Source organism: Haliaeetus leucocephalus, unplaced genomic scaffold (genome assembly GCF_000737465.1).
Source record: "Haliaeetus leucocephalus isolate CR32 unplaced genomic scaffold, Haliaeetus_leucocephalus-4.0 Scaffold295, whole genome shotgun sequence".
Taxonomy (NCBI): domain Eukaryota; kingdom Metazoa; phylum Chordata; class Aves; order Accipitriformes; family Accipitridae; genus Haliaeetus; species Haliaeetus leucocephalus.
The window spans coordinates 9244766-9266291 of record NW_010972731.1 but is presented as its reverse complement, the minus strand read 5'-3'; the positions used below and the strand labels follow the sequence as shown (position 1 = coordinate 9266291).

General features: G+C 55.8%; 1 protein-coding gene across 1 annotated transcript in view; it reads right to left on the bottom strand.

Moving 5' to 3' along the window:
- Positions 1–21526, bottom strand: part of GRID2IP (glutamate receptor, ionotropic, delta 2 (Grid2) interacting protein) — a 38667-nt gene that overhangs the window by 9088 nt on the left and 8053 nt on the right. Inside the window, exons 3-13 of the mRNA XM_010570621.1 lie at positions 14514–14768; positions 12890–12975; positions 12379–12448; positions 10967–11061; positions 9318–9501; positions 6367–6521; positions 4265–4366; positions 1651–1748; positions 1053–1170; positions 377–702; positions 1–144 (exon numbers count right to left, since the gene is read on the bottom strand). The exon at positions 1–144 is cut by the window's left edge and continues 156 nt beyond it. Coding sequence (XP_010568923.1) covers positions 1–144; positions 377–702; positions 1053–1170; positions 1651–1748; positions 4265–4366; positions 6367–6521; positions 9318–9501; positions 10967–11061; positions 12379–12448; positions 12890–12975; positions 14514–14768 — 1633 coding nt within the window. The remainder of the gene's footprint in view (positions 145–376; positions 703–1052; positions 1171–1650; positions 1749–4264; positions 4367–6366; positions 6522–9317; positions 9502–10966; positions 11062–12378; positions 12449–12889; positions 12976–14513; positions 14769–21526) is intronic.

Genomic DNA, 21526 nt, shown 5'->3' with positions numbered 1-21526 from the left:
TGGGGGGGGGCTGAGGGGCGGAGGGGGGATGTGGTCCGAGAGCGTGGAGTAGGTCAGGGAGCTGCCCTCGTCACTGCTGCTGATGTACTCGCTGCTGCTGACGTCGTTGGTGACGTAGCTGCCCTGGTCATCGTGGAAACTCATCTGGGTGAGGGAAAGAGGAGAGGCTGAAGGTGACACCTCCTCCTCCACCCACCCAGCCCTTGGGGGTGTCCTTGCCCCCCAGCTGTGCAGCCCTCACCCCCCTCCACCACCCCAGGACGCATCCCCAGAGGGTCTGCACCCATCCCGGTGCGGTGCGGGCTGCAGGATGGATTGGCTCCACGACCAGGGCAGACAAAGACTGTGCGCTGAGCCACCCCTGCGCCACGCTTACCTCTTCGTAGTCGTTCTCAGGGGTGAGGAAATCATCCACGATGGTGACCCGGTGTCCCAGCTGCTCACTGAGGGCATCCAGGAATCGGTCAGTGTCGCGGCTGCGCGGGGGCCTGGAGAAGGTGAAGAGCTTCTTCCGTCGCGACAGAGGGCTGAGCGGGTAGTCGCGGTGCTTGGGGGACGGGGCTGGGCTGCTGTCGAGGCTGACGTAGGGGTTGGACTCGGTGCTGCTCGGGGAGGCCACGCTGCTGTGCAGGCGGTAGTAGCACTGCTGGGAAGCCAGAGGGTCGCTCGGCCACGAGATCGCCATCCCCGGCTTGCGAGAACCTGCGGGACAGAGCGCTGCCGAGGGGGACCTGCACCGGGCGCTCCCCACAGCCCCCCACCCACGGGCTGCGATGAGCCCCGGCACCGCACTGAACGTGACATGAGATAACGGTGCAGCCTGCAGCAGTCCCGCGGGATTTGCCGTCCCACGTGCTCCGCTGTCCTCCTGCAGATGCAGCTTTGCTGGAGCCATCGCTGAGCTTGCATGCGGCACTGTTGCTGCTGCGTTATAAAATGGCACCAAGAGAAAGAGGTCTTCTCCTCCGCCTGCCTGGCCAGCGCCATCCACCATCACCTGAGACCCCCCCCCCAAAACTGCTTCTCTCACGCTGTGGGAAGCCGGACGGTACCTGCAGCGTGTGCCAGCTCTGGGGCAGGAGGCGATGCTCTGTGCAGGGCAGCACTACCCCTCTTGCCAGCAAAGCTGCCGATCAGGCGGTTTTCTAATTCTGCGTAGACAGCCGACATCTGAAAAAAAGGGCAAAGAGCTGCTGTTGATGCCCGAATCGAGACGGGGTTTCAGAGTCCCCAGAGACCTGTGACGTCCTGGGGACAGGACAGCCACTGTGGACCTGCCAGCCCTCAGTCTCTTACTCTTTAAAGGAGTGCTTCACCCCAACCCAAGGCTACTCTGCCTTTTCTGAAGCTCCCCAAGAGCCTCTTGCTCACAATGCTGCGGGAAGATGCTGACAGACACCAGCCTTATCAAAGCTGACTAATTGCCGAGGGAAGTGATCTCAGAGACGAGCTCTGAGGCTGGGATGTTGTCAGCCACCAGCAGGTATTTACATGCAGACGCATCCTTCCCCCGTTCCCTTTTTTCTGCTTTCCCGTGTTAACATGAAAGGAGTCAAACCATCGACCCTCCCTGTGAACGCAACGGTCCCACACATGTCGGCAAAGCACTTCCCAGAGGCATCCCCCCACCCCAGCCCCATCAAGTCGCACCATTTTGGGGTTGGGTGTCTCCGGGAGGGATGTGCCATCTCCAGCCTGTCTCTCTCCAGGGATCAGGCGAACCGGGACCTCCACGGTGTCGCTCTGCCCTGCCAGGGAAGGAAGAGACAAATCAGTCAGCAGCCCCTCCTTCTGCCCCTGCTCCCCGGGGCTCCCGACTGTCCTGATCCACCAAGGTCCCCCCGTCTCCTGCTGGGACCCAGAGCCATCCTCCCTGCCCAGGCACACAGCGAAGCACCGGGAGCTCCCGGATCTGGGGGTCCCGAGGGACCGATGCGGGGCAGCCGGTGGTCCCGTGCATGGGCTGCCTGTGAAACAGGGAACATCTTACTGTGGGCTTCCCTGGGCAGCAGCAGAAGTCACCCGGCAATGGAGCATGACACATGGTAGAAAACAAGCATGGCCGAGAAAAAAATCCTCCTATGCCTTGCCTTTTACCTTTCCATATTCAGTTTCTTTGTCTATAAAATGAGGATATTATTTCTCTCTTAATCAACCCAACCGGTAGATTCGGAAGCTGCCTATAAATCCTCAGCACCAGAGCGGTGCTGTGACTGCGGCGTGGTTAGTGTGTTCCTCACTAGTGCTGCACACAGGGGGACAGGGCCCAGCGAGGAGTTTCCATACAGTATTTCAGGGGAAAAGACATTATCCAGGGCACATGCAGGAGTTTGCACTGTGTCAAGAACTCTCCAGATATCGAGACACTGCAGTGCCATGGGTGTTTCTTTTTTTCTTGGTTTCTTTTCCTTCAGCCTCCCTGGTAGGTGCTGGACACCAGGACAGTCAGGGTCATCACACATGGCAGTCAAGGTCGCAGTTTCCAAAATTTGGTCCTTTTAGTCACAGATGCCCAGGCAGTGCCGGCCACCCCAGCAGCATCCCCTGAGATGGGGCTCTGCAGGCGACATGAGGAGGGTGGGATGGAGAGAGAGAGGTCTGGACCCCTGCGAAGGCACAAGGCAGCTCGCTTGGAGTGATGTTGATTTGACCAGCTCCCAATGAAACTCTGTTTTTCCAGTTTCTTACCCATGGAGAGCTTCTGTTCAGAGGTTAATGGCTGCAGCAGTATAAGCTCTCAGAGTTGTGTCCAGACCCCCGATTTATCTCCAAGGGTGTGTGAAGGGCAGCTGGGCAATCCCTGCCTTTCCCAAGCTGCTGGAGGGCAGGTCAAATAGATTGACATTCCCTTTGGCCACAATATTTCCGCGCAGTGGTCAGGGCCAGGCTGAGTATTGGGGCAGACAGGCAGAGCTTCGGAGAGCCCAGCGGAGCAGCTCCGCTCACACCAGCACCAAACCGGACCAGTGTGCTCAGAGCCCAGCGTTTAATGGCAACAAAGAAAGAAAAGCCCAGGACGGACATAGCTGGCTGCAATGAGAAAGGGCTCTAGAGGGGGGCTTTCATCAGGAACAGGAGGTGCATCCTCCCCGGCATCACCTCCCTCTCCAGGACTGAGGAAGGTTGTCTACTTTTTATAAATAAATGGTTTGTGCAAGGAGGTGAATTAGGAGCAGCCAGGGCAGGATGCACCGCAGTGCCTGCTCAGGCTTGGGTAAGATTAGCAAAAACGGGTCGCAGGCTGCTCTGCTCTTCCCCCAGGGCAGCTGAGGACAAGGCTGCTCCCCCAGAGCTGGCGAGCATCTGTCCGGGCGAGCGGCTTCCCTCCGGCATACGCAGCTGTCGGACGCTCTCCGTGCTGTAATCGTGACCAGAAATGCTCCTCAGAGGCAAGTTAGAGGATCTTCCCTGGGGAAATGTCTCAGAGCTGACTGCTCCAGCAGCAGCCGTCCCCGACAGCTGAGGAGCACCGCGCTCCCAGTGAGGGGTGCCGGGAGAAAGGCGTGCAGCCGGAATGCCAGTGGATCCTGGCTGGTTGTGGTGGGGATGTCGTGGTGGGCAGGTCATGGTTAGAAGCCGTAAGCACAGGTCGAGTGCCTTTCGCAATCAGCTAAGAGTGATGGAGGAATAGGCAGGATGCTTTGTCCCGCCATCTGGGAAAGGAGAGCAAAGACCCGAAGGACTGAAAACATAACCAACAACCTGGAGTGCATCGAGGGGAGATGGTTAGAGATCTGGGGGCTGTGGAAGGCCCTGCAGCATTACCAGGAGGATGGGATTTTCAGACGAATGGGGAGATACGGGGCTTCTCTCTGAAGGGAGGGAGGGTTTGTGCCATCAGTGTAGTTAAAGTGGCACTGAACCATGATCTTTTTCCTCACGTGGATTTCATAAGTGCTGTTTTCCCTGTGAATTTGGTGGTGTCCAAGAAAGCTTACAGGGAAGCTAGAAACTGTGCACCCCAGAAGGGAGGGCTCGGACCAGCAGGATCAGCTCACATCTGAGCAACGGAAGGGACTGGAAATAAGGTTCAGCCTCAGCCCAAGTGGCCTCTTATTGAATCGCTTATTTCGACTGTTTCTGAAAACATGGATTTCCAGTCAAAGCCTCTGTGCTGGCTCTATGCTGACCTCCATGTTTTCCCACCGTTCGTGCTTAGGAACAGGTCAGGATTTTGGCTTGGGGCAGAACAGAACTACACTACCGGCACAACCACCAGGGAACACAACCAGAGGGAACCCCCGCGCAGCCCCCAGTCACCCACCTGCTGCCCCCCCTTCCTCGGGGCGGGGGGTCCGAAGGCTTCCGCGGCACAAGGAGGCCCCTCGAACGGAGCTGCGGTAGCGGTCCTCTGCTTCTGGCTCAGCTGCAGCAGAAAACACCCTTCCTAAGGCACGGCCGGTGCATACCGGACCCCGCAGCTCCCCCATTCCTCCTCGCCACGACACAGGGCTCCCCCGGGACCCGTGGGACTCACGGCTGCTCTTCGAGCCCTGCACTCGACCGGGACCCCTTGCCGGCACTGTGGCTGCCTGTCCCCCCAGGTAGCCGCTCACCCCATCCTCACGCCGGCCTCGGGGAGCGGAGCAGGTTACAAACGCTCCTGCCAGCGCAGGGCAGGGGGATGGATGCCCAAAGATGGGACATGCAATCGCTTTTTCCAGCCGGATTGACATCCACCAGCTTATGGTGCACGTGAAATGCCAGCCCTGAGGGACCCGGCTAACTCCTTCCTGCCCTCAAGGGACAAGATAGGAGTGGGGGCCAGCACTGAAATGCTGCCTGGAAGAACATTGTCTAATGGATTGGTCCATGTGCAGTGCAGCGCGACAGCTCAGAGAGGCTCAGACTTACAGAAGGATGAAGATACTGGAGCATCAGTCTCCATGGTATCTGACAAACCAACGCTCGGACAGCCTGATACACACAAACTTCAGAGATCACCACTGGGTTTGGAAGAATCCCAGGTGAAGGACTAATCCAAATTCAGAGATCTCTGGCCATTGCGCTTCCATCCATGGACAGACACGTCATGCACCAGAACAACCAGAACTTCACCTGGTCAGAGACTGCCCTTTTCACCTGAGAAGCTGAAAGGAGCCGGGGACCAGCCTGCAAATTGGGGACGACAGTCTGTCTGAAATAGCCTGGTTCAGAGGGAGATTTACTCCCCTGCTTTCCTCCTCTGCCAGTGGCTGGGGATACCTGCTTTGTATTCCTGAAATATAGCTGCAAACTGCAAATATATTGGCTTCCCTCTGAGATCTTCTACAGGTTATAAACTAATTTTAGGGTCTAAGTTCTTGGGAACATACAATACGTTAAGTAGGTTGGGCCATGATTCTGCACACACAGAAGCAGTGGTAATTGAGAGTGCAAATGAGGTGAGCAAATACCCAAGAGGTTTCCATGCACAGCAGGGAGTATTTGCACCAGGACTTCAAGCTGTTTCTCCCTGTGAGGGGAAAGGCTGTGCTAAAATAACTGTGTTCCTCCAAAAGTCTCTCTTCAAGCAACACCTCTTTTTACCTACGTTGAGTCTAAAATAAACACATCAACACAATGTAAATAGCCTAGAATAGAAGAATTTGATTCTTAATTCGAGAGCAATTAAGAAGCCCAAATCCAAAGATTAAGACATTTCACTCCAAATTTGCCCAAGCTTTTCTGCTGTCTGACTGCAAAGCCCATAATCCCCAGCAACCCACAGCTGGTTTTTGTGTTGCCACAGCCCCAGGTGAAGGCGAGGGGAGAGGTGGAGGAGTGAGGAGGAGAATTGCCGACTGCCTTTCTTCTCTTCGGGAGAACAGCACTCCCGGACAGGCACAGCACTGCCGGGGGAGCCGTGCTCCCCACCTCCTCTCACCACGGATACCCACGTACGGATACCCGCATACATCTGACTGCTGGAGACATCCTGAGGGACACCACCGTCACTGCTTATTTTGCCTCTCTGATCTGAACGCTGCCCCTAAACTGGCTATTTCCTTTTGGGACTTCCTGACCTCTAATGACCGGAGCAGCTTCCAAAATCCTTTGCTCCCAAAGACAAGCTCCCAGGTGCCATCTCTCCTCTCAGTGCAGAGTTTCCTTCCAAAACTACACAGCTCCGTGGTGCAGAAAAGGTAACCTCCCGCCTGACATTTACAGATCAACCTCATCGATAACAGGAGCTGGAAACTCCTCTACGATGCTCTAGATCCCATGCGGCCAACTCCTCCGCGCAGGCAGCGTGTGGGCAGGAGCCAGCAGGAGCTGGCTGCTCCCTCGCCCCCCCAGCCTGCTCCCAGCGCGACCGACCGAGGTCCCCGGGGACCCGGTGGGACACAGCGTGTCCGTGCCAGAGTGCAGGGGCTTTCCTCTCACCTGCCAAGGACTTGTAACCAAGAAACCTGGCAATCTTTTGCTGGCAGTGCTCCTGCTCTTCATACGTCAGCAGCTGGTAGATAAACTGCCAAATTACTTGCTTGGCCGGTGTGTCCAGCACCGGGTACACATCCACAATGAGAGTGTCAATGTTCCTGCAAAATTGGAAAGAGAGGGCTGGGCAGTGAGCGCATCCCTACAGCACAGCCCCACCACGCCGCTTCCCTGGGCTCCGGCACTTCCCAGCCTGCCTCCACCTGGGTCTCAGCTGCCAGGCTCGCCTCTTTGCCACCAAACCGATGTCTTTGGCACAAACAGATGATTTCAAAGCAGAGGTGCCAGGCTGCGAGCAAGGGACCGAGCCCTTTGGGAAGTGGAGTTGGGCAGCTGGTGCTAACGGGGAGAGCAAACTCCCTGGGGACCAGCAGCACCTGACAGCCAGGTATAAAACCTGGTTCGTGAGTCAGCTAGGGTTTGTGGGGAGTGAGAGGGGTGGAGGAGCCTCAGAAGCCAGAGAGAAACTGTGGGAAGACCTGAATTTTAGCCAGCAGCAGGTAAGCAGGCTCAGGGAGAAATGCATTGGAAAGGGTAGCTGGGCTGGCAGGCTCGCTGGGCTGAGGGGTCAGTCTCATTTTGGCTCTGTGGTGTGTAGAGATGGTGAAAGGGCTGCTGAGAATAGCAGGGCTGAGCACCCGATTCTGTGAGGATAAAGCAGCCAGGGGGAGGAGGACTGTCCTGAGTCAGACCTAAAGCCAGGCTGCTTTTCTACTGAGAAACTGAGGCAGAAATGATGGGTTAAAGCTCACTGCAACTATTGCATCCTTAATGTAGAAGTAATAGTAAGAACTTCTTATAAAGAGCTGGAAGGAGACTGCATACATAGGAACAAATCTGTTGTCTTGATGTTAATTGAATGGACCATCACTGCCCACCAAGGGGCAGGGACCAGGCACGCAAGAGAAAGTGGAAGGGTGAAGAGGCTCGAATACTGCAAGGAATTTGTTAATGAAGTGTCTTGGGGGTCCTCAGAGGCCAGCAGGGATGAGAAGCAGTAGGAGCCATCTACAGCCTGCCAGAAGCCACCTGCTAAGTTTCTCCCTAGTTTGGGGCTAATTTGCCTTTTCTGTGGAGCTGGACACAGCTCTTGGCTGTCAGAAGCCTATTTCCTATTCTGAAAAGTTAAAGTATTGTGGAGGAGCTGCTGAGGCAGATGGCTGCTCTGCCCTGCGAAGTCACTGCTCCTCCTGGGTGGTGGACGGGGCCGGCTGGCTTGTCATGTGCAAACTGGCTGCAGGGCCAAAGCCCAGAACAGGGATGTCCCGACTCCATCTCTGGCGTTTGCTGCTGGGAAATGCTGGTATCCACATGCCGTGGTGGCAAGAAACATAAACTTAATGTTTGGAGATTTCCCTCCTTGTTGGAGCAGTTAGAGGCCACAGCTGCTCATCTGGGACAGGCATGCACTTAGGTCATGATGAATTAGTGTTAAATGGAGCAGTGGCCTTTGCATCAAGCTGTCCAGGATAGTGACAGGCAAAATGAGATGGCTGGAGGGGAGGGTGGGCCTGCCGGTGCCCCCGCTGTGCCTTGCTCCCTGCAGCCAGCAGTTTTGGGGCAGGCAGCAGCGACCGCCCCCGGCAGAACGCTGCTGGAAGACAGAGGAACGTGTGCTGCCCTGCACTGGGAGGGGAACTTGGGGACTTGATTTGTGGTACTGGGGTTCCCATCCTTGTACCACTGAGCAAGAGCAAATACCCTGCTAAGATCAGGTCTGTGTTTCCCAGTTGCAGACCCTGGGGACCAGATCTGCTCCCACAGCTGCTGCTCCTTGGGCTGAAAAGCCCAACTGGGGAACCCCGTAGAAGCAGTGCAGTCTCAGGAGACCATAAAGCAATGATTTCTCCTTTACTGGGGCAGTGTTAGTGATTGCTGGGCCTCAAGAGGATTCACTCAGCTGGTGCTGGGGGGGTTACGCAGCTGTGCCTCCCCCAGCACCTGCACGTACCGAGGCAGCCCAGCCTCCCCGCGGGCAGGGGGATGCTGCGGCATGGTGCACGGGGGCAGTGCCACAGCTTTGTACTCTGTAGTTTCTGTTCTCTCTTAACGTCAGTAACCTAAATGCTAAGGGCTTTACTGTATTGCCTTGTCAAACTAAGGATTTAGGATCCTCTGATCCTTTGGGCTTTGTACCAGCGGGCTGCTGCACCATTGCAGCAGGAGCCTGCCTGGTCTTGGAAGGCGCATCCACAGCCCGTGCGGGACCCAGGCTCCCGAGGAGCAGCCAGGCAATCCGGCTCGATCAGCTCAGCAGCTGCAGGAAGAGGGAGTGAGCATCTCCCAGCACCCAGAGGGATGGCTTATTCCCCATGGTGCAGAAAGGTTAAAGATCAAGGGCAGAAAACCAGGTCACTATTGAAAGTCTCCAGTCTGCCAGGGGATCGGTTTTGACCCTTGCAGCAGGGTGGGGAGGATGTGCTCCATTGCAGGATGAGGGCTCTGCCAGCCACAGCCGTTCCCGCACTGCCACCAAGGGAGTGCTGCAGCCAAGATGCTGAGAAGAGTGAGAAGATAAGGATAAAATGCAGTGAGATTTACTGAAAGAGGTGAAATGGGATCTGTGGCCGTTGGGGAGAGCCAGACAGCAAGAGAGCCCATGCTGTGGCAGACCAAGGTCCCTTTATGAGGGATTAAGGGGTGACCGAATTAACCTCAAAAGCTAAAGGGTCTGCCCTGTGCTTGGGCAGGACACCTGGTAAGAGATGGGCTTGTGCCCTGTGGACAAGCACAGGGAAATACACAGCTGAGGAAATCAGAGAACATGATCACAGCAGAGCTCAGGGCTGACAGCCTCACAGCTGAGGTCTGCCTTCTGCCTGGAGACCGACTCTGACACAGGCATTGCTACCAGGCCAGGTACCAGCATTAGAGGAATGGAGCTGCTAACGAGTTACCGATGTTGAAAGAAGCCTTCCAGTGCTTTGCAGATGGTATAGCGCTCAGGTGGAGTCAGCAGGTGCTCCAGCTGCTGGGTGAAGGTCCTTCCTTGAATCTTGATGCTAGAGGGGAGTATCTCTGCAACCCACTGCAGGGAGGTGAGGGCGGAGGAGGTGCTCGGGGAATCAGCAGAGTCAGAGTCTGCAAGGCGCAGGTAGAAAGAAAAAAGAAAATTCAACAGACAAAGGGTCTTAACCATAGGTTAAAAGGCTTGTGCCGAAACCAGGGGTTGGTCCTGGGGACAGCTGGGGCAGCTGCACCCGTGCCTAATGGGTGCTCCATAGAAATACAAATCCTGATGTGCTGATACAGACATTGTTACCTCAGCAAAAACAGATTTCAGTCACTGGAAGGCAGCGTGGTGACAAGGTGAAATGGCTCATCTGGAGCTGTGACTGCCCCTGCCTTCCTCCCGTCCTCTGGACCTGCTGCTCTGGAGCTCATGGCTGTTCCAGTAGGTCCATGGACCTGCTGGACCTGAGCAGGAGTGTTTTGACTGGGGTGCTCTCTGGGGTCTACCTCTTCAGCCACGCTGCTTCCACGTTTTCCGTGAGCATGTGCAGATGGTATTCCTCCTCTGGCTCTCCAAAGCCTCTGCTCAAGTTTCAAAGCACTTTATGATAATCATTGACTTTAAAAGCAGCATCAGTCAAGGATTACTGCGAGTGAACTGAGGCACGGAAGGTCATTTGCTTTGCCACACTCATCTGCACTGGTCCTTGTGCTGCCTCTGCAGTGAGCGCAGGGCAATAAGCACAGCTGGGAGAAGGGACCCAGCTGAGACTGTGGGATGCACTTATCCACACAGGAATATGGCCAAGGTCGTGGGAGTGAAAAATTCCACCTTTTCTTGGTTTCTTTTGGGGGGCAGTGAAGCAGTTTGGGTGCCGCTGGCTCTGTACTGTGAAGTAGTGAGGTGCTCGGTTTTGTTTCTCGCGCACATGCAGATGAGTTGGTATCACAGGGCTCCTAATACGAAGCCCAGGAGAGTCCATTGCTGCTCTGGAGAGAAGAGCCACTCCCTAATTCCTGGGCCTGCACATTGCGGAGCAGCACCCCAATAACACACTGACCTTCCTGTGTTCGCACAGCTTCGGAAATGCAGCAGCAACCGTGCTCTGCCCTGGGCTGTGGTCTTGCCCCTCTGCTAAAATTGTGCTGACAACCCACATTGCCCCAGACACCCTCCTCTCCCACTGACTCGCTCACCAGCAACAAGCTAAATTATTCATAACAGCAGCAGTTATTCTGAACAGCACAGTCCATACACAACCGTGGGATTTGCAAAGCGACCATGGATGCACAGGGTTGGATTACTTCGGTCAAGTACACGGCACAGACTGCATGTAAAGGACATTGGCAAGGGCCGTCAAGGACGATCATACAGTAGGATGAACCCTTCTGGAGAGCAGCCAAGCCTGAGATTAAGCCTGATCCCAGAAAACGGGCAGCCGTGTGCCCCGGCGGGAGGAGCAGCCCTCCCGGCAGTGCATTAAACCTGCCAAGCCTTTACAGAAGGTATTTGGCAATTCCCTCCTGCACAGGGAATTCAGGAGCCGGCGTGGGGTTTCTGCCACTCCTGGCCCTCTTTTCCCTGCGCTCTTACCGTTGGAGAAGTTGACGATCCCCTCTTCCACCACCAAGGTGGGCATCGCCCCGCTGCCCTGCAGCATCGACACCACCTTGTCATGGGAGCAGTTCCTGCAGGGCACAGGAGAGCCCGGGTCAGAGCTGCCAGGCTGCCTGCCTGCGCGGGCAGCGCTGCGGGCAGCAGCTCGTGGGAGAGCAGCGGTAAAATGGAGTTTGCAGCTGCCTTTGTTTATCTTGCAAAAAGCCTCATCTTGCTGCTCAGAGCCAGGCAGTGTTGGGCCCTGCTGCGATTCCCCTGGACTCTCAATCTTGCTTGGTTTTATCTCTGCTGCACAGAAAAGAGTCTCCCCGAGGGAGAGCATGAACCACCCCCTGTGACTGGGCTCTCCGCTCTACCTGCAGCAAGGAATAACTGCAGGGCATGCCTGCGAGCACCCTGCGGAGCCGTTACGGCAGATGAAGCCAGCGTTACTTTAATCTACTCTCAGACCCAGAAGATGAACTTTCAATTTAAATGATACAGTGCTGCAGGTCTCTTCTTGCCTGTCCTAATTCTGCATGAAAAGAAAATGCAAGGTGGATGTAAAATACATTTTTGTAGGCAAAAAAATCTCGGCATGTCCTTGGAGAAGGGTATGGGCTGGCCTGGGACAATGCCTGCCAAAATGCAGGCTCAGAGGACAATCTTCAACTCTGTCTCCTCTATTCTCTGGCAATGCAGCATCAGCCAACAGTTTGCTGGATCAGCTGAAATGTGAGAACCTGAACACTGACAGAAGCAGCATCAGATGTTTAACCTTTAAATATTCATCAGTCTCTTATCATGTAGCCTCTTCTAACCCTTTGCTCTTGCTTTTTGTGTGGAAAGACCAACCCAAGGAACTATGGGGCTGCTGCCACTGCCCGGTGAGGTGCACACTCAGCTCTGGTTCGATTGCTTTTGTTGTGCTCAAATAATATATAGAAGAAATAACTTCTGGGTGGAAATGTGATTGCCCATGTGGTTTTAAGCTTATGATCCCATTCTGGGAGTGATTTGTGGGCTGGCTGGTGCTCTGCTCCTTTCAAGAGCAGAACCCCAGGTGTTAAACACATACAACTTCACTCACAGTGGCTCGAATCAGGGTCTGCGGGTGGGTTGCAGTCAGGACACCAGTTATATATAGTGTGTCATGCATTATACATGGTTATGTGCACAGAGAAGTCAAAGGAGGAGCAGGGATGGAGCTGAAATACTACTTTTAGAGCCAGTTTTTGTAAAGAATATTAAAGGAGATGCCCATATGGGGTGAAACCCCTCGTGCACCTCAGTAGACAGCTCTTGAGGATGCCCAGCTCTTGTTTCTCTTGCGCAAGAGTGAACTTGTGTGCTTGGCCACCTACCATCCCCGGGGCACCTTGGCACAGGTCTTCTAAAGAGCCTCTTACCTCATGTCCAGACCGTTGAGGAATAGGATCCGGTCTCCAGGTTTGAGAGCTGCCTTCTCAGCCGGGCTCCCTAAATGCACAGGGAACAAGAGGGGCTTTAGCTGGTGGACCCCTGCTCACAGGGATGGGGTCCCAGCTCCCTGGCTGTTGTGTGCCCAGCCGTGCCCAGGGACACCCCCAGGGCAGGGTATCTGCTCCAGGTGGATTATCTGGGTGGGCTGGAGCTGTTCACCAGGCACAGTGATGCCAGTGTCCAGCTTGCAGTGGAAACTCAGGTGTGATTTCAGGCTATTCACTGACCACAGATGTTTTCCACCTTTCAAAATAGGGAGTGCATAAAGCCAAACCAAATTGTACCAAAGATCCTAGATACTCAACTTAGGAAACTGCATCACTGAGCCTTCTTAAAGCCCCTTTTGCTCTTTCTAGCAAACAGCGGGCACTTAAAATTTTGAGTTCAGACCAGAGATAAGAAAGTGCCTTTGAATCTTGTGGCTGGAGGCTTTCTTACCTGGCAGAACAGACTCGATCCACACCGGGGCATGGCCACGTAGCGTGAAGCCAAAGCTTCTGTTGCCTTTATAAACTCGCACAGTTCTGCAGGTGAAAAAAGCAAATGTGAAATCAGAGCCCACTATTTGATTCTTGTTTCCTTTCCAAGCCCCGTTAGCCTGGATATCTCCTGAGTGACCAAGCCCTCAATGCTCCCTGTGTCCGCACAAGGTCCCCTTTGATACCAAAGTGTCTTTCAAAGGGGAGTCCCCAAAACATGACCTCCATGGGGACAGGGGATGGAGGGAGGGTGGGTGCAAGTTTGGTGGCCCTGGATGGCCATAGTGCAGTTTGTCCTGCCAGCCTCTCCTGCCTGCAGCCTGCCCGTGCCGGGGAGCAGAGGGAGCTCACAGTGCTGAGCCAGCATGGGGTGGTGGGATGGGGAGTGGTCCAGGGGTGCTAGAAATGGCCCAGACAAAACCTCAGGGGAGGCTGGAGGGATCTGGATGCTCTGGAGGGAGGAAGAGATGCTGCTGTTTTAGGGGCAGAGCCCCTGAGCATGGCTTCTTGGTCTGCATTAATTACCTAATTCATAAAACCACCGTCTAGTCCTTCAAATCCAATGTGTTTTTAAAGTGGAACATGAGATATAGCTTGTGTATTACATAGAATAAGAGAGACAATGTGTTTTAGGGGGCAAAGATCTCATAGGCTGATGAGAGAGAAATTAAATTCTGCTAGGATATTTTGGAAGGAGCATTAGGAAATCTCCCTGCTGGGAGGCTGATTGGAGCTGGGAGCTGTTCCCTGCGGGGAGCTGGGGAAAGGCAACAACACCAAGATCATTTACAACCAGAAAGCCTCTTGTAGGGACTGATCCTACACTGGCAGGGGGGGAGACTGTGCTGGAACTGGATTTTGGATAAGTCGCAGCAAAAATTATCTTGGTGGGAAGGTGGGCTGTGGCTGAACACCCTGGAGATACCAGCTGGAGGCAGGGGAATAGCTCAGGATCTGCCTGTGGCAGCACAGTCCCTCCCAGGAGTATTTTCCAGCTGTGCTGGCGGGCCAGATCCTGCTCTCTTGTTCGTGAGACAGGGCTGGGAACGGAGCAGCCAGCATGGCAGGGCTCCTCGGCGCTGCTGAGGTCTGGCCATATGGGTAGCGGGAAATGGGTTAATCCCCTGCGCACCGTCATTCCCCCCGCAGCCTTGCACCCAGACGCCCGCCGGGGCAGGGCAGGATGATACAGCCTGCTCTGTGCCCAGGTATCCTGCATCCCACCAGCATGGCTGGGCCCCCTGCAGCCCACCCACCCACCCACACAGGAGCCGACATCCCCCTCGCAGCCTGCAAGTGCCGTCTCAGCACCACACGTGGCTCGTCCCAGCCAGCCCTGCAACAGCGAGGGGGCAGAAAGGGTGGCCGGGAGCTGGGACAAGGGCTGCAAACGCGCCCAACCTACAAGAGGGAGAGGTCTTTTTTCATCCTCAGCCCAGGAGGAATTCACCCACTCTGCACACCGAAGACATGCCATTTCCTAGCGCTTCTCCCCTTTCCCTGGCATCCCTCCTCCATGTCACCGTCCATGCAAAAATCAGACACTGCTGCTGTGAGAGCAGGGTGTCCAGGAGAGGTGTTACCTGCGGGCAGCCCCCGAGGCCACATTGCTGGTGATGAGCGAAGTGGTTTTCCGCAGGCTCTTGCTGGCCTCCTCGTGGCTGCGGGGCACGGAGCTGGCACGGGTGGAAACAAGGAGCCGTTCCTGGTGGTCTTCACTCCGGCTGCGTCGCAGCCGATTGCTGTGCTGCTCGCTCTTGGAGCGGCAGAGCTTGCTGATCAGGCTCTGTGACACCACCTCGTCAAACCGCTGCCGGTGCTTCTTGGGGATGAAAATCCTGGAGAAATGAGACAAGGGAGGGGAGTGAGGAGCAGGGCAAAGGCAGCTGTGGTCCACACCTCCACATCCAGCCATACCTGGAAAGGAAAGATCAGAGCTGCTCTAGACCCTCATGCGTTCTTGGCCTGTTCTCCCAGTGCTGCAAATGCCAGGGCTGGGGATGCTGGGGACACCAGGGACACTGGCTGTGTCTCTTGTCCCATCCCGTGTATGGCTCCATTGGGGAGAGGATGTTGGACCCTTCCACAGTGCTCACAGACTGATTCAAACAGCTCAGTTCCTCCTCACGCGTCCCATCCTGGACCCCTTCAGCTGCTGGTACCAGTAAGCCGATGATGAGGTTCAGCTTGAGTTCCAGATTAATTGCCAGGGAGCTGGCCAGGCAGGGGAGGACCCTTGCCCCCATGGTGCCCATTCCATCATCACCCTGCTCCTTGCTGCATGGTACCCATGGTCAGGGGTCCCAACGTGCAAGTGCCCCCTGTGTTGCCAGTGCCAAACCACCTCCTCCAGACGTGCTTCTTTCCCAGCACAGTCTGGGACCCCCATAATGTTGCTCCCCATCTCCTGCCCCAGCCCCTCTGCTGGGAGCCCTGGACTCTGCTCTCCTGGGCTCCAGCCTCGGCTTCTGCCACCCCCCATCTCCCGCCATGGCCAGGCAGGAGCCTCGCGCCCCTTGGGAGATGCTGGTGCTGCAGGGACAAGGATGGGCACGGTGACGCTGCAGGCAAGGGGACATTACTGGGACCTTGCTCTGTTCCAGGTCACCTCCCCTCTGGTCTGTAGGACCTGCTCTGCTAGCAGCCAAGTGGCCTTTGTGCCCCCCGCAAGGACCCGCTGGGACCCTCAGGGGATGCATAAAGCAGGATCCCAGGAGGGAGCAAGGAGGGTGCGTCTGCACTGCTCCTAGCCCAGCCAGGGGTTCACCCCTGTTACATGGGGAAATGCTTTTCCTTTTCCATTTCCTTCTGTCATCGCAATGGTGAGACACTGACACCCCACTCACCTACTCCCACCCTCCCATTTGCACATTTAGGGGCTTCTGGAGGAGCTGTTATCTCCGTGTGTTTCTATAGCAACTCCTCCCTGCACCCGTACCGGGCTGCCTGTCGCAGCTGCATTTGCTCGTTAGACAATACGGTCTTGTGAGGTTCGTTAGCGCTCCTCACCTCATGGTGCATGAGAACGCGCTCCCTACATTAACACAAACTCTGACACTCGGCAGAGGAGGGATGCCAGCATCACTTCCAAACCGCCTGGGGACCACATCTCCGGGGGGGAGGGGGCACAAACCTGGCCAAACTCGCAGCTGGCGTCAGAGGACCCAGAGCAACTTGCTCCGAGGGGCTGCAGTGCCAGCGTGACACGGCTGTGATGGCAGCTGGTTGCTAATGAAGCGCAGCTGGAGAGGCTGGGGCTGGCAGGGGGCTCCTGTGGGTCTCCCCGCTCCCTTGGGCAACTTCACCAAATGAATCCCAAAGCCTGGGTGAAGCCAGAGGAGAAGGAAGGGGAGGCTTCAAATCCCAAATCTACCAGGACCAGGACATCTCTATTTCCCCCCAACAAAAAGCAGAATTCAAAATAAGAGCTGATGCTCACACTGAGTAGGAGCAGACAGATCGCAAGCCAGCCTGAGGCTGACATATGCTCACACAAAGCATTTGGTGACAATTTAAAATAAGTAACTCATCGGTACTATTCACAGTCAATTTGTGATTAAGCAGCAACTAGAAAAGAGTGAAATCATGCTAATAAATAGTTGACCCAGCTGTAAGCAGGCTCCTGCGGGACCGTGGGCTGCCGCAGCCCCGTGGCAGGGGAGGATGCGGTGCAGCAGCAGCAAGTCCCGGCAGGACCCCGCACCTCTGCCCTGGGCTGGGCTCCCACCAGGGAAAAGTCCGGGTTCCTTGCAGGCAAAACGAGCGTGCTCCCATTTAAGTTGGCCAAATTAAATTGGCCCTGCTCGTTCCGGCAGGGCTGTCCCACTTTGCACTGACTGCTACTTTGCCTGCGGGCTGACAAACATCAGGGTTGAGGAGCAAAGTACGGCTGGCTCAATAACCAGGCACAAGGACATGCCTTAAGGGTTTTGCCATGAATTAACTCAGTGCTAGAAGTCAAATGGTGTCTTAGCAAGGAGAGGAGCTAAGTGACTGGTAAAAATAATCCTATTAAAGCATGCAAAAGAGTTTCCTTTGCAAAACCCTTGAGAGAATTTGCAGGGTGGCCTTGGGGAGCCTGGGATGGCCCCGTGCTGCAGTGCTGCTGGAGGCTGGATCCCCAAGCTCCCTGAGGCCCTGCGATTCAGTGGGTGCTCAGGTCTGGTCCTTAGCGAGGGACCCACTAAAGGCAGCATGTGGGGTGTCATTAGACAGCATCAATGCCTCAGCCTGTCCTCTGCTCCAGCACAATGCTGCCTGTGCAGCATGCGCCGGCACTGGCACTGGCATTGGCACCAGCACAGGGCAGGTGGTGCCCAGTGCTTAGCAGGAAACCGTGGCTATTTCTGCAGTGCCCTGCCATCCCATGGGATAAACCTGGCTTTGCCCATTGTCATGGCACTGGGGAGCAACACCCAGCTGGGGTTTCCCTCTCCCAGCAAATCCTGCTGGGGCACAGGGAGCACGGATGCGATCACCCTGTTTGCAGAGGTCAGCCTGGGACCAGGAGCAGATCCCCCTGTCCCAGCAGCACCACACGCTACACGTGCCCATGGGAGGGCTTAGGAGGCGTGCAGCGCTGACCTTGTGCCTTCAGCTTCCTCTTCCTCCTCCTCGTGTGCTCCAAGTCAGCCCTGGCTCTGTTCTCTGTTGGAGAGTGGACAGGAAAGGCGTCCCCAGCCCTGGGCACTGCAGCCCTGTGCCCACTCCCCAGCCCCCGGGCAGGGTGCACCAAGCCCCAGCACACTAACCCTCCTCTGCAGGAGTGTCAGCACATGCTCTTTCAGACTATTCAGTCTGCTTTAACACACAAATGCAAATTCAGGGTGTTTTCCAGGCCGGGAGAGGCCCCAGAGGCTGCAAGCCACTTTGCCTTCACTCCCTCTCCGAAGCATCCCGGCCGGGACAGCGGCACGCTGCCACGGGGCTGGAAACCGCCTGGCAGGAGCCCATCGGCCAGCGTGCCCGTCCCCAGCTGCTCGGCTCCCTGCTCTGGGGCTCACTTCAGCAGAACATCTTTAGCGCATCCCGGTCTTTGTCACACTTCACTATTTTTAAAACTCCCAGGGGGGTCACTTGCAGCTCACCTCTGGACAGACAGTCCCATTTCTGCAGCCTGCGATCACTGACAGCTGCCTCCCTTGCCAGCCCAGTGCACTGGAAAACCACCTTTCATGCATGCACGTGTCCTGTGATGGGCACTGAGCACACCTGGAGGTTCCCACCCCGGGATGCTGGATGCTGAGACTCACCGGCGCAGGATGAGTCCCCTTGACCAGGGCAGCGGTGGCGGCTCCGGCCTTGGTGGGAGCAGCTGAAAGCAGCCCCAGGTTTGCTCAGAGCTCACCCTCAGCCAGGGCTGGGAGCGAGGGGTCCCCAGTCCTCACTCCATCACACCCCCTGCCCCACACAGCATCCCCAAACCCTCGTCCTCACCGCCCATCCTTTTGCTGGACTATAGGCACGGACACAAAGGAGACCCAGATGGGCTCTTCCTGCCTCTCCCCAGCCTCCTACCCCCAATTTTTCATCTGAGCTTTGCTCGACTCCCCCCAGCACCTCGTGCCACCGGTGCGGTGGGCGCAGGTTGGCGGCAGGGCTGCACCAGTGCCTGGAGGCAGGGTCCCCGCAGCTCAGAGAGGCAGGAGAGATGTCGCGGGGACGTCTGCTGGGGCGCAAGACTTTCCCAGCGCATCCAACACCATGCATGCCGCGCGGAGGAGCGGAGCAGAGAGACATACCGAAAATGCCGAGAGAAACTCCGGTCCTTTCCCATTTGTCAGGGTGCAGTGGGAACAAAAGGGAGCTGCTTCAGATCCTCATGCAGCTGAGTCTCAGCCTCGGCTCACGCCCACGACGCGGCCGGATCCAACAACCAAACCGCGCGCCAGCCGGTGCCCCCCTGCCACTTGGCACCCCCGCGGTGCGTGGGGACCGTGGCCAGATGGGCCGGCTCGCCGGCAAACTCTACCTGGGCTGGCTCCCTGCCTCCCTTTGCCCTCGCCTCCCCACCGCGCTCTCAGTCCCAGGCGGAGGTTTACCATCTACCGAGTGCCTCCTTTTTTTATCAGTTGGGCTTTAGCCCCTGCTCTGCCCTCCCTGCTCCGGCTCTGCCCCGGCTCACAGCGACGAAGCCTCTCGCTTTCCCTAAAAACTGCAGTCGCTGTAATTTCCAGCTGGAACAATCTCGTAACAGAAAGGAGGGCACGGCTCCGCGCCGAACTCCGGGGGGATGCCTCCCTGGTGCTAATTAGTTGACTTCTAAAGTGCTTCTGTTTAAATTACATGCTGCCGTAATGGGTGAGAAACCTTAAAGGCAAACAGCATCGGCGGTGGGTGTGCGGCTGCTGGGCATGCAGGTGGAGCCGCCTGGGCTGGACCGGGACCAGGACCAGGACCAGAGTCATGGGCCCAAACCTCCTCCCGACTCGCGGAGCGTCATTTACCCCCAGGGTAACACAGCAGCGCTTTGCATTAGGGATAGAAGATTAAAAAAAACCCTCTTTAATTTAAATAACGCCATCTTTAAACACAGCACTCGCGTTTGATGAAGGGGATGTGAAGCTTTCCAGAGCTGCCAACATCAGATACAATCTCCAGGTAGCAAAGGAAGGAAAAATGAAAAATGTATGGTTTAGCCCCAAAACAACTAGCAAAGACCTGACCTTGAGTCTGTCAGTTGTGCAGAAAAACACATCCCAGGGTGGATTAAAACACTGAGCTACACTTGGATTATGTCTGAACTGTGCTGTGCGAACAGCTACCAGTCTGGAAAAGCACTTCTGCCCCAACAGCATGCCGCAGTGCTAAAATTCATACCCTTTTGGGAGAGAAAACTCTTGTATGGCTTTACCCATGTTACAGGACTTCTGCTTATGAACCTGTACAGATTTTTCTCAAACCTAATCTACCTGCGTGCGTGGGTAGGGGTGTTGGCAGCCTTGCACTGGCCTCCCGCCCCGGCAGCACCGGCAGCCACGGGGCGATGCGGTGCCTCCGAGCCCTCATGCGCGAGCAGGACTCGCTCCAGCCTGGCAGCGAGCACGGACCTGCGATTTTCACGGGGGCTGTTATCCTGTTATCCCCGGTAATGGGAGGCTCCGTAATCACTCATCTGGCTGCAGATGTTTTGCAGATGTGACAGTTGTTATTATTAAATAGGAATGAAGGTGCTTTTCCACCCGAGAGTGCAGATGTGGTGGGATGCAGTGGCCGTGCACTGGGGCCAGGACCCCCTCGCAGCCCTTCCCCGGCCACCCTGGCTCTGCACGGCAGCTTTTGGGAAGGGTCACCCTCTCATGACACATCCCTGCACCAGCTCCAGTAATGATTGATGCACATTGTCTGCTGGTAAGAGCCTCACCGAAGCAATGCCGCAGCCCATGCCTGGCTGGGGGTCACCTTCCCCGTCAGCCGCCAGGGCCCCGGGGTGGTCTCGCCCCTCCCAAACTCAGTGTCCCTGTGCCCAAACCACTCTGCACACCAAGAGGTGGTGGCTTTGTCCTTCCCCTGGCAGGGACGGGCAGCCCCACAGCCACTGGGAACATGGAGAACTTCAAAGAAACCCCCAGAAAGGCTTTTTCTGCAGCTTCCATCCTGCCTGGCATCACCCAGCAGGTGCAAACAGCTGCTCGATGCAGCCCCGGCCTCATGGTCAGACCCCCAGACCCTCTGTGGCACACGTGGGACCCTGCCAGCCGCTGTGCTGGGGAGATGTGGGGCCACCAGCAGCTCCCATGCACCCTATGCCCCATACCAGCACCCAACTCTGGCCCTGGGGTGCAGGGACTTGTGTCACCCTCTGCTTTTCAGAGCTGCAGAGAGCAGTCACCTCGGCTGAGGCACTGCCCCCAACCTGCTTTCTGCTGGGAACACCAGCACAAATGTGGCTTTCCACGTTTTGTTTAAGATACTGGAAAACTCAGACCAAGTAACCACTTCCCAAAATAAAAGTTGTGACCCAGTGGTGGGGTGGAAGTGGGCCAGGCTGATATAATCTGCATTATAGCCATAGTTTGATTTGTCAAAAGAAATTAATCTCCTAACAGGAGATTTTGCACCGAGGCATTTTGGTCATGACCTATTTGAACTCAGCCAATAAAAAAGGAACTCCGCTCCCAATTGTTTTCACTGGTGGCACGTTTTTTTCCTGCTGCCCTAATTCCCTTTTTTTGGGCAGTTGAACATATGTTGGGCTATCAGATTAGGGATTTTTTTAAAACAGAAGCAAACAAGAGCTGCTTTTCCTCCATTATCGTCCTGCCATCCGCGCAGTTTCACAGTGGGTCTGCCCAGACCGTGGGCAGGACGATGTCCACGTAAGGTTTGAAGTGCTGTATCTGGCAGCAGCCAGAGCGATGTGGGTTCAGGGGGGTCACCCATGCCCCAAGCTGCATCCGTACCCAAGAGAGCCGGAAAGCTTCCCCCAGCCTTGGAGGAGCAGGTACATGGAGGGGGGACGACAAGCAGGGAAGCAGCACAATCTATAATATATAAATCCTGATGGCTAAAATGAAATTTTTTATCCAGACACAGTCACAGATGGCTGGAGTATTTTAATACGGGAACATGCCAAGTGATTTTATTGCTATGGAAA